This window comes from Carettochelys insculpta, chromosome 9 (genome assembly GCF_033958435.1).
Source record: "Carettochelys insculpta isolate YL-2023 chromosome 9, ASM3395843v1, whole genome shotgun sequence".
Lineage (NCBI taxonomy): Eukaryota > Metazoa > Chordata > Testudines > Carettochelyidae > Carettochelys > Carettochelys insculpta.
Window position 1 is genome coordinate 44,382,663 of NC_134145.1, and position 13,012 is coordinate 44,395,674.

General features: G+C 47.2%; 1 protein-coding gene across 4 annotated transcripts in view; it reads right to left on the bottom strand.

Moving 5' to 3' along the window:
• Positions 1 to 13,012, bottom strand: part of CAMSAP2 (calmodulin regulated spectrin associated protein family member 2) — a 185,256-nt gene that overhangs the window by 27,652 nt on the left and 144,592 nt on the right. For all 4 annotated transcript variants that reach the window (XM_075002278.1, XM_075002277.1, XM_075002276.1 and 1 more), the window contains 2 exons: positions 9,883 to 9,976; positions 8,359 to 8,452 (listed from right to left, as the gene is read on the bottom strand). In XM_075002278.1, the coding sequence (XP_074858379.1) occupies positions 8,359 to 8,452; positions 9,883 to 9,976 (188 nt within the window). The remainder of the gene's footprint in view (positions 1 to 8,358; positions 8,453 to 9,882; positions 9,977 to 13,012) is intronic.

Genomic DNA, 13,012 nt, shown 5'->3' on the forward strand with positions numbered 1-13,012 from the left:
TACTTGCAAATAATAGCTCTCTTTCTGCTGATTTTAACAATAGGTACTGATTTGTTTGATTAAAAGAAAAGGACTTTACTAAACTAGGATATTAGTTCAACTAGTTCATGCATGTGCTGTCTCCATGTCAAATGACAGACAGAAAACAGTATCTGGAGTGCTTCTAAAGTAACCAAACTCAATATACTGGATTCAGTATTATGTTTGGTATTCTGTTCTCATACATGAAGAGGAAAATAAGCAACATATTCCAGTTATTAATCTTCAATCTATCCTGGTTCTCCATGCATACTTCAAAACACTTTTTATTCTGTTTGTATCAGTTGAATAGAGCTGACATGTAATCTGATTTATTTACATGGCATAGAGGTCTATACCTTTATTTTAGATTTCAGTTTTAAAAATGCTTATTCCATAATCTAGGAACCTGTATATTATTACAAATGATAATCTCACTTTTGAAAAGATTTGTAAAACATTCTGTTCATCTGAAAAAAAAAAAAGTCCATCTGCTTGAAATCCAATCACACCATCCATTTAGGATAAGCCTGGTGTTGGCAAGAGCTATTCACTTTCTAGCATTATAAAACCAACCCCGTGGGACCGAGGCCATACATTTATTTGCTATGATGTACATGCACTATTGACATACTGTACAAAGTACTTAACTGACAAAATCAGACTCTGCAATTAAATAATCAGTTAGTAGGCTCATAATACCCCAAACACAAAAACTATACTTAATCCTTACAGAGATTTGGTCTTGTGAAATGGATCCTACTGTGAATTTAAAATATATGTCCAAGCATATGTTTGGGTAGCTTAAAAACATTGCTTAATTCTGAAGTCATAATAACAATAATAATAATTAAAAATAATAATAAATGTAAAGCTTTCTAAGATCTGGTATCTCTAGGACCATTTTACAAATGGAATTTGAAGTCTGTCCTCTTCATTCTGGAAGCCAAAATCATCTAGACACACAGAATTCCCCACACTGAATGCAAAGTGCATCTGTTTGGTATAACAAAAGTGCTTATGTCACCAAAAGACTATCAGGGAAGAAATAAATCCCTTCTAAAGGTCTTCAACTATTTTTAGGGAACTACAGTGATGTAAATCAGGAGCTAACTGAGAGGAGAATCAGGCCCTACTGCCTAATAGTCATTAGATATATTACCCCGTTTGATAGGTTTCTCTATACTATCACTCAGAAGAAACTAAACAGGATTAGTCAGATTAGCTAAATAAAGAATATACCAAAAAGCCAATTAACATGCTAATTTTATCCTGCTTCTGGGCCCCAAAGCCATAATCAATAAGCCTATTGTCCATATTGAAATAGGACTGTCATACAACTCCTGTTCAATTGAAGACCTTCTCTTGTGCCATCAAAAGCAAGATGAAGCAGGGATAAGTTGCAGTTTTCCACATGCATTGTACTGTGAATAACAGAATAAAATGGAAAGACGATGTACTATTACTCCACAACTGTACCTCAACTTAACTGAGAGATGTAAGTCAAAATGAATTTAAAGATTTTAATATGAACAAAACCAAAACATATTAGCTACGTCTACACTAGAGAGCTCTTCCAAAACAGAGTGGTTGAAATACGCCCTTTTGAAGGGTAGCATCTACACACAGGCCAGGGCTGGCACCATTGACAAGCACCGTCGAAAGGACCATGCACTGCACCAAAAGGGGCCACCCAGGATGTCGAAAGAGTGTCTATACTTATCAACAGCCTCTTTTGAAAGAAAGGGCCAGGAAACACTGTGGACAGGGTCGCAGAGCAGCCAAGCCCTTTCGGGGCCGCAGCAAGCTGCCCCTTTAAAGGGCGCCTCCCAAACACACTCGGCCTGCACAGTATGAGGCCTGTGGAGCTGCCACAAGCCCCACAGACACAGCGCCCAGAGGAAGGGACATGGACCAGTGGCAGCTGGCAACCCTGCTGGCTTCCACCAGCAGAGCAGGAGCCCTACTAGCCACGGCACCAGGGTCTGCCCAGCAGCTCCTGGCAGGGTCCTCCCACACCCCCAGGGCAGAAGAGGATGCCTCAGACTATGAGGTCCTCCACCCCCATCCCTGTGTGCTCCGCTGGCTCTGGAGTCACCCCTACAGCTCCGAGTGGTGGGAGCAACTGGTCATGGGGGAGTGGGATGATGACTGGTGGCTCCAGAATTTCCGCATGCAGCGGCAGACATTCCTCGAGCTCTGCCAGTGGCTGTCCCTGGCCCTGGGACACTAAGACAGCTGGATGTGGCATGCCCTCCCCATGGAGAAGAGGGTTGTGATAGCTATCTGGCAAATGGCACTCCGCACAGCTACCACTCCGTGGAATGCCAATTCGGTGTAGGCAAGACCACAGTTGGGGCCATCATGATGGAGGTAAGGAAGCCAGGGCGTGCATCCACCGGAGGGTGGGGGTCCCAGAGCGGGGCTGGGGTGGGGTCAGGCACATCCCATACACCCTCACAGGTGCCTATGTCCCTCCACCTCAGGTGGTCTGCACGCTAAATGCCATGTTCCTCCAGAGGGTCGTCCGCACTGGGGACCTGGACGTGGCCACCACAGGCTTTGCCACACTGGGGTTCCCAAATTACTTCGGGCCCTCAACAGGACCCACATACCTATCCGCGCCCTGGAGCACAGTGGAGGACAGTACATAAACAGGAAGGACTACCAGTCAGTGGTCCTGCAGACCATGGTTGACAGCTGGGGCCGCTTCCAGGACATATATGTGGTCTGTCCCGGCTGCACCCACGATGTGTGGGTCTTCCACAACTCGGGCCAATGCTGCTGGCTGGAAGCAGGGACCTACATCCCCCAAAGGGAGATCCCGCTGGGGAACACCACTGTGCCCCTCTGCCTGGTGGCTGATGCAGCATACCCACTCCAGCCCTGGCTCACATGGCCCTATACAGGCCACCCCACCCCAGCCAGGACCACTTCAATGGCCAGCTCAACCACCCCTGCCAGGTGGTTGAGTGCACCTTCGGCCACTTGAAGGGGCGGTGGTGCTGCCTCCTCACCCGCCTGCATGTCCTCATGTTGGAGCAGAAACACTTATTCTCTTTGCATATGGAGCAGAAATCCTTATTCACTGTACATCCATATTCTAAATTTGGTATTACAACACTAGATTGTTACAGACTAACACATTTAGCAATTTGTTCCTGTTATAATTACTTTTGTTAATCTTATTAATTGTACTCCTGTAATATTTCATATATGCCTCCAGTTTAGTTAGCTTAGTAAGTAAAAAGTTAGAGTTTCTAATATTGTGCCCATGTTAATGAGATTAGAAGAATGCTGGAGGCCAAAGCCTAGATGCTTGAAATACTAGGTACTTTGGAAGTCCTTGTAACACTGATTGTGTGTGAAAGTGGAATGCCTGTGTTGAGATAAAGGTGTGAAGAGTATCCTTAAAGCCAGACAGCCAAGGAGGGGCAAAGCATGGGTGAAGATAGATTCAGCAGGAGGTCAGGAAAGAACCATCAGTATAAGGAGTGGTTGGATTGGCAAACGGACGACTCTGAAGAATGGAGCAGACACCCCTAAAGACAATTAATTACAGAATGAGCCTCTTGGAAATGTTTTGGGAACAAATGATATCAGAGGGAAAACTATCAGTCACAGACTGACACAGCAAGTTCCACCAACTTCAACAAGGAAAAAGGATTATAAAAGCTGGGAGTTTTGCCATGGGACTTTGGGTTCGTCCTGCCACCAACGCCAGGAGAGCACTAGATCGCAACCGACAAGGCCCTGCTCCCCCTCTGTGATTGATCTAGCTGGCCACTAGATTGATCCAGACGCTGGACTGGTAATTATAACATTGTCTGGCGTGACTGTATGCATGCTGTGTGTATGTGATTGAAAAGCATATGCTGCTGCTGTATTCTCAATAAATGCGGCATACTGCCTTTTCCCCTTCAAAAGATCTCGTGTGCTTCGTTTAAGCATAACACTTGATGTCCCCCAGGTCGTGGGTGCCTGCTGCACATTCCACAATATCGTGGAGAGTCAGGAGGTGGCCTTTGTGCAGGGGTGGGCGGTTGAAGCAGGCACGAGCTACACCCAGCCACCAGGTCCACCGGGATAGGATCTGCATCTGAGAAGCCCTGCGCTGGTACTTTGACCAGGGGCCCCAGTGAGCGCCACCCTGGGCACCTCTGGTGGGCTTCCCAAACACTCCTCCCCACCAAGCACAAAGGAGTTTTGGAAAAATAAAGCCATGTAATGTCAACTGCTAAAACTGTGTGGGTACTACCTACTGCAAAACATAATGGAACGACCAACTATGTATAGTGGGGGGGGAGGCGCAAACTATTTACAGTGGAGGGGGAACCTAGATGGCTTGCCCAGTGGGCCATCACTCCGGGGCAGGGGTGGAGGGGCATGAACTGCACTGGCCCTGGGTCCCACACCCCCAACTCATCCAGGGTCCCTGGAGGGACTGAGTGGAGGTGGGGAGTATGGGGAGATAGGGCCGGGTAATGGTCTTGGGCTGGTGGTCCAGGCCAGCGGGGTCCTCTCCCTGGGGACTGGGGGTGCAGCCACAGCAGGAGGGGCAACGGGAAGGCAGCGGGGGGGCAGGGCAGCTGGGCCAGTAGCTCCCAGTAGGAGGCTGCAATGTCCCGGGAGTGCCCATAAACTCCCCCAGGCTGCCTCTCCCTCCTCAAACTGGAGCTGGCGCTCGGCTAGCTGCACTTGGTGCCAAATGGAGGCAGTGAGGTGGAGATCTTCTGCCAGCCATCTCCTGCTCCGCCATGACCGGGCCTGTCCTGGCACTGGGTTGACTCTGGCCGGTCACTGTCTCTCGCCTCTGTGGAGGCTGTCTGGGACCACCGATGGGGTGAAGCTATCCTTGCCCTCGAACAGTGCGGCTGTGGACACGGGGAAAAAGAGGAACAGGCCGTGAGTACTGACCCCTGTCCTGTGGCCCACGCCCCCCATAGGCACCGGGTCCCTGTCTCCTATCTGCCATTTGTGGGTGCAATGGCCCTGCAGGCAGACCCTTAATGTGGTCTGCCTCCCCACACCTCTCCCCGGGGCAGGGCACAGCGCTGTCCACGGGAGTGGATGTTGGCAGGCACTGGCGGCCGTGCCACTGTCCAGGGGCCATGGTCCGGCTGGGCCCAGGCAGGCTGGGGTCTGCTGGAAGTGTGGGGAGCCCTAGTCATGTATGGTGCCCCCACCCCATGATCCAGGGTGTGAGCCCTGTTGGGTACATACCTGAGTGTCGATCACGAGCTCCCGCTCCTCGCAGGACCAGTCCCCGGCTGAGGCTGGCCCAATCTTTGGGCCTGGTGGCATGGAGCTGGCCGACAGTTCCAGCTCCATCTCTTTGCCCAGCTGGGGCTCCTCAGCCACGGTGTCCAGGATGACCAGTGGGAAGGAGATGTCCTGTGGGCCCAGGATTCCCCTGAGCTCCCTATAACAGGGGCAGGCAGTGGGGGCAGCCCCCCATAGCTGGCTGAGTCCCGAGCCCGGGTGTAACCCTGCCAGAACTCCTTAACCTTACACCTGAGCTGGTCATGAGTGCGGGCAGGGTGACCCCGGGTGGTCAGGCCCTCGGCCAGCTGGGCAAAGGCAGCTGCATTCCGCTGCTTGCTCCCCAACATCCAGAGCACCTCCTCCTCCTGCCAGAGCCCCAGCAGGTCCTGGAGCTCAGCCTTGCTCCAGGAGAGGGCATGCTTCTTCCCCCCGGCTGGACCTTTGGGAGCTCTAGGTGCACTCAGAAGGAGGGCCCTGAGGCTCTTGAACTGCCTGGGTACTGGCCATTGCAAGCAGGGGGCTGCTCAGGGTCACGCTGAGGTGTGCAGTGGGAGCATGCGTAGCAGCTGCTGCCAGCACGCTCTCAGCTTCCTGCAGTGGGGTTTCTTGTTCCATGCAGCTTTAAGAGCCCCTGCATGCATGAACCATAGAGCCCCACAGAGGCTGCACAGCACATCTCTGCTTCACAGCTGACTGCCACCCTGGTGGACCCCACTCTTGCAAAAGAGTGGGAGGCGGAGCCTCTCCACGCATCCTTTTTCAAAGTAAGACGCTGAAGGAGCGGCCTCTTCCTATTTTCTGTTTGGAAGAGCAGTTTCAATTCTTGCAGTGCCTAACATCAACTTCATCTTCAAAAGAGTGCACAACATGCATAGATGTGCCGCGTGCTACTTTGACATGGGGCCTGGGCTTTCGAAGGACCAGGCTAGTGTAGACGCAGCTAGTCATTTCACTGCTCTGGACTCCCGCTGGTTTCACAATTAGGAATTTCCCCATAATAAACTATGCCACATTTTGGTTTTGCCTGTGTTAAGATTTCACAACTAAGAGATCATATAAAGATGTGCTACTGTGAGAACAGCATTTGGTCTTTTTCTGTATTGTTCTCTCTCTTCACTTTCTTTGCAACCTTTGGCAATACTGGAGCAAGCTATTTTCTTTGCATCACATATGTTGAACGAACCTTAACATAGTTCAACAATTGTCTGCCAGCAAGAAAAAATCAAACCTGAGATATTCTCCAAATTTCTGAGTGCAAATCTAAATCCCCCTCTGACACAATTATTCTACATCTTAACACCAAAGGTAGCATTATAAATCGTTTTCTAGAGACACCATTCACCACTATATCCAGGTGCACTATCAGTATGACTAGTTTGTGTGTGTTCCCCCCTGCACTCTCCATGAACGTGATCTCTAGCACTTCAAGAGGCTCTTCCATATTGAGGCACTCGCATTCCTCTGCTTTGAATGGCTAGTTCTAACTCACTGTTTTAAGAGCACATATTGCAAGAATACTAAAAAGCAACAAAACAAATAATCATCCTGCTGCTTAAACGCAGGTATTGGGATAGGCCAGGGGTCTGCAACCGAAACAGTGAGAAGAGCCATTATTTCAAATTCAGTTACAAAATCCATACTTCACAAGCTGCAATGCATGCAAATAAGAGACAGTCCATAATAAATAACATCAGACCATACTTTCTGTCAGCTCTATTTTAAGGACAGCACACACATATTGATTTGTACCAGTTAGAAAGCTGTTACCCCCACCTCCAGCTTTACCCACCTTCACCCTGAAATCTGTCCCTGTATCCCCAAGCTTTACTCCCATTGCTGCAACTCCCTCCCATCCCCATGTTTAACTCCTCTCAGCTGCAAGCCCACCCACTCCCGTCCCTAGGCTTAACACTAACAGCCCCAAAACCACCCACACCCCTGCACAGGTTTAACCCCTTGAGCCCCAAACCTGCCCCCTCCAAGCCCCAGGATTAACCTGTCTCAGCCAACCTGATGCTGCTCCTCCACGACCCCCACCTTTCCCCCCTCCACCTCCTCCATGTGCATGGCTGCGCAGCTCTGGTAGGGGCAGGCTCAGCTGCCCCTCTCCCTGGCTCTCCTGCAGGCTGACTTTCCCAACGTGGAGCCCTGCCAGCTTCCTCTTCCAGGGCTCCTGCCACTGCTGACTCCACATGTGGTGCTGAAGACTGCTGCCACTTAAACAAAAAACCCTAAATCCACTTTTACCTACGGGCTTTGTTTAAGCAGTGGCAGCCTCCAGAGCCACATGTGGAATTACTGGCAGCAGCTCTCAGAGCCACCAGTGGCTTCAGGGCTGTAGGTTCCTGACCACTGGGATAAGCTCTGATGCCTGATAACACACATTCAAGTCTGGAAGCTGCTGGAGTTGAACAAACTGACTGTTGTGATTTCTGAATCTCCAGATTCAAGGGTTCCTCATGGTACAGTATACATGAGTGCACTGGTGACAAGAGCTAATCCTCCAGATTATGACTCCTAGGCAACTAAATTTATTATTCCCATTCTAGTCTCCACTGTACATATGATGATGAAATGCAATTCCAGTACTGTGAGGTGCTAAGTAGATTCACTTTCCTCTTAAACTAGAGTTGCCTGCCTTCATGATTTGCAGGAAAAATTATAAGAAAATCTAGAACTGGAAATGCAAGTATGGCAACCGAGGCAGAGCTACGTGTGACAGTCTTCTTCCATGTTACAAGCAATTCTTGGTCTAGCTAGACCTATCAGTCTTGCACTTCTAGAATTAAATTTATTTTCAGAATTTAACATGGTTTCTCAATCTTTTCACATGTGATTCCTACATAGAAAGAAAAGGAATCAAGGGAACCAGGTTCAGAAAGTTCTATAATTGTTAGCTGTCTTTTGCTTTACGTTTACAGTATCACGTATATGAAATTTGGGTTCACCTATTATTTGTTAATGCACCCCCTGGATATTTCTGGAAAGGGTATCGGAAAATGTACTAATTTTCATGCTTGATTTGAGTGGAAAGGGGAGAAATGTAAAAAACAGTACCAAAGAGACTGATATTACCTGGCTATAAAGTCCGAACCACATGAACTAGCCATATAATTTCTTCTGTTGGCATTCAAAACAGGAACAGAAGATGCATCTTTCACAGCTTCAGCTGCAATAGAAGACAAAACATCCACATTATTTTAGTTTAGCATGCAATTCAACAAAGCTGGATGAAATATTTTGAAGTAATTTTTATTCCGTAAGTTTATAAAAGAAACCGTTTATTTAATTTATTCAATTTTTTTAAATAGAAAGTGTTCATTTTTAATTAGTCCCTCTTCTGTCCCATTTTTGCCATTATGCCAATGAAAAGGAAAAGTAGTAGGCACAAAGAAATGTTGATAAATCATAAAACTAAAAAAAGCCACCAAAGTATTTTGTTTTCAAATGAAAATTTCAAGAGTAAAATGATTCTTGCAAGTTTCTCATTTTGAATCATTTTCTGACAAATGATTTTTGTGCAATGATTTTATAGTCTGCTTAGTAAAAGTAACTGGGCTACATCTTAGCTTACTACAATTTGTCTTCTTCAGATGTTTTAATTATTTTACAGTTTGTGCATGGTAAACATATTAAGGCAATAAAGTCTAGACAACAGAACTGTGATCCTAAGTCTTGATTCCAAGACCTTGGGAGTACAGGCTGAACCTCTCTAATTCAGCGCTTTTTAGACCTGACCATTGCCAGACTAGGGGGAGGTCAGTATTGTCTAGCAGCATTACCAATGCTTACTAGGCTCTTAGAAGGCATTTAGGGGCAAATTATAGCTAAACAACACAGAACACTGAGAGCCAGGACAGGTGGCTGGAGACAACTTTATGAGACCACAGAAAACTTGGCCACACCCATGATAAGTGGTCATCCGGATAACTAAAATCTTGCCAGATAACGAATGTTGCTGGAGAAGAGTGTTCCGGATTAGAGAGGTTCAACCTTTACAGCATATTATTTTTGCCTTGCCTCCAGACTCTAAAAGATCTGCCCAAAAGGTAGATTTATCCATCTGAAAAATTGCTGAAGATTGTGCCTGAAATTATTTTTGCTTCATAGATGGAGAGTTTGGTCATCCCTGACTGCAGCTGTCCAAACCAGCCCTGAGTTATTTTGGTTTTGTGTCTCATTCTCAGCAATAGAAGACTGTGTGTGTGAAATTCTGCCCCCTGGCATGTCTTCAAAATTCCATTGCTTTTGCAGCGTTTGCACAGATATAAGTGAATGGAAATTAAGACTTATCTTGATTACACCAATGTAGTTATAGCTAGGCAGATTTTATAATCTAGAGAAGACTTAACATGTCTGTTGATGATGCATACCAGGGAAGAAGAATCCAATCAGTCTCAGTTTTATTGGTTCCTGAGAAATACTTAAGTTTTATACAAGGAAGCTTTCCTGTTTACATAGACTCTTTTCAGCACTTTAGAGTAGCCAAACTCCGTGAACTGAATTGCAGATTAAATCTCTTTCTACTACAGAAACATGAACACAATTGGGACTTGAACTGCACTACTTAAAATGACATCAAAACTAAATCTTAGTTACCTTGTGGATTAATGACAACACGTGGCTGTACAAATGAGGGCTTCACTACTTCAAACCACCAGAAAAGCTCTGCCATGAACACCAGATAATTACTCTATAAGAAATGAAGAAATTTAGGTAAAGATAGAACTGTACAAATCTTTATCCTAAATAAAATAATCATAGAACAGTGAGAAAAGGTCTCTATACTTACATGGCCAGATATATGTATATGTGTACAATAGGCTGATAGAACAACCTATCATTAAGGTTGCTGGATATTTTCCATTTAAGACTCTTCTGAAAAATTTACCAATTTTACCATGCTGTGTGTCTGCTGCAGAATGAATTTTACTGAAGTTTCAGCTAGAAGAGTAGACAGCCATTTTGGAAAACGAGACCACTGAAAAAAATATTTTGCCCATGCTGGGAGCCAGGTGCAGCTTCTCCCCATCTTCCCTTAGCTAGGGGAAACTGGGGAGAAGCCACAAAGCTGCAGCTGCCTGCCTGGCTTCCCCCAGCTGCACAGCAGCTTTTCCCTAGCTTCCCACAGCTGGGGAAGCCAGGCAGGCAAACAGAAGCAGAACGGCTTTGAGTTGGGCTTACCTCACATTAATGCAAGTTAAATGCAATTTGAAATCATGCATTTTGGGGTTTTACAGTATCAAAGACAATAACTCAAAAACAAAGGCATCTAACAGCATATCCAACAGCCTCTCTCACCACCTGGCAATTAAATTTAAAATGACTGGTAGCTTGCTTTTTCAGTTTTGAATACCCTCCACTCCATAGTTAGCGGATCAAGTTCTTCCACTATTTATCAGGAAAAAAAATTATACTGTGGTTAACCTTATGGCAGCAAAGTAAAATAAAATAAAATATTTTTTTCAGCAGTCTCTAGCAACACACAAACAAATAACTGCAACAATAGCAAGGTCAGAGTAACTTTTGCCTCTCCAGGGTAGGAAAACCCAATGCTCAGATGTGAGAGCTGATCTCACAAACTTTAACTGAAAGCTGTTCACATATCACCGCAGAATAAACTTGTGGCCAACTGCTGAACCAGCTGTTGTCATAGTTATGGAATACAAACTACAAATATCATTAGAGCAGTGTGTTTCCCAATTTTATTTGGGCATGGAACCCTTTTCAACTTGAAATAATTTTGTGGAACCCCATTCCCAGACTCTATCCCTGACAGCCCCCAAACCCGCCCCACATCTCCAAGCTTTACCTTCCTCAGCCCTCCAACCCCACCCATCCCTAGGCTTAACCCCTCTCAGCCCCAAACCCACCCTCCCACATCCCCAGGCTTGATTCGCCTCGGCCCCAAATGGGCCCCCAGGACTAACCCATCTGTGGCACTGGCTGGGGAGCCTACACCAGGCAGCCACATACACCCAGTGGAAGGAAGGCTGGGGTGGAGGTGTTCCACTGGCAGAGATGAGCCGAGCCATGCCCACCGGAGGGGTGTGGCTGCTTGGGTAGTGGGACAAGTGTGGGGTGTCCTGAGGCTACCTCTCTTGCCACCGCTGAAATAGTAGTAGGCATCCTTCAATCCCGAGGGATCATGGGTTTGCACCCCAGTTGGACTGATTCGAGCAGCATCTTCTGTGCCTATGCAATCCAATCCGGGAGTGGCAGTCCCTTCTGCACTGTGAGCAGCAGTAGGCAGATGTCGCTCTGGTATCAAGGACACGGATCTTCCTGAGGACTCTCTTGTCTTCTACTTCCTTCACCAAGGTAGTTTCATACATAAGAGCTTCCTTCATTCCGTTTCCAGGCATGCCTGTCTGAGGCGAGCAAATGCCAGGTGTTCACACTGATAGAGAGAGCACTGAGGTCACGCTTGCACGTGTCCTTGTAGTGCAATTTAGGTTGCCCTTTTGGCCTCTTTCCAGACGCCAGTTCATCGAAGAGGAGGTCCTTCGCTATTTGACCATCCGTCACACGTGAGACATGGCTCAGCCAGCGCATACACCTCTGTTTGAGAAGGGTGAACATGGAGGCAGTGCCTGCCCTCTCAAGCACTGCGCTGTTGGGGACCTTGCCCTGCCATGAAATACTGAGTATGCGCCTAAGGCAGCGCATGTAGAATGTGTTGAGCCACTGCTCTTGTTTTGAGCGCAAAGTCCATGTTTCACTGGCGTACAGCAGCATGCTCAAAACACAGGCTGTGTAGACCTGCACCTTGGTGTGTACAGTGAGCTTATTGTTAGCCCATACTCTCTTTGTCAGCCTGGAGAATGTTGTGGCAGCTTTTCCAATGTGCTTGTTGATCTTGCTGTCAAGTGACAAGTTGTCCGAGATCGTCGAGCCTAGGTACACGAATTCATGGACTACTTCCAGTTCGTAGTCTAGCACGTTGATAGATGGCTCGTTACTCACATTTTGGCCCACCACCTGGGTCTTCTTTAAGCTGATTGTGAGGCCAAATTCCATACATGCATCCGCAAAATGAGTTATGAGTGACTGTGGTTCCTGCTGAGTGTGAGGAGCAATAGCTGCATCGTCAGCAAAAAGGAACTCCCTTAGACGTTTCGTAAGCACCCTGGTCTTCGCTCTAAGCCTCGACAGTTTGAAGAGGTTGCCGTCCATTCTCGTGCGGAGAGAGATGCCCTCTGAAGCAGTTCCGAAGGCATATTTGAGCAAAACTGAAAAGAAGATGCCGAACAGTGTTAGAGCCAGCACACACCCCTGCTTGACTCCGCTGAGAATCTCAAAGGGTTCGGATGTGGATCCGTCGTATACGACGGTCCCCTTCATGCCTTCATGGAAGGCCCTAATAATGCTGAGCAGAGTTGGGGGACAGCCGATCTTAGCCAGAATCGTGAACAGACCTTTTCTGCTGACGAGGTCAAATGCCTTGGTCAGGTCAATGAAGGCAATATACAGAGGTTTGTTCTGCTCCCTGCACTATTCTTGTAGTTGCCTAACAGAGAAAACCATGTCTATGGTGGACTGTTCAGCTCTGAACCCACACTGAGACTCAGGGTAGACTCTCTCCGCAAGAACAGTGAGCCTCTTCAGAACAACACATGCAAATAGCTTCCCCACAGTACTGAGAAGGGAGATGCCACGATAGTTGTTACAATCGCTTTTGTCACCCTTGTTCTTGTAGACAATAACGATGTTAGCAGCCCTCATATCT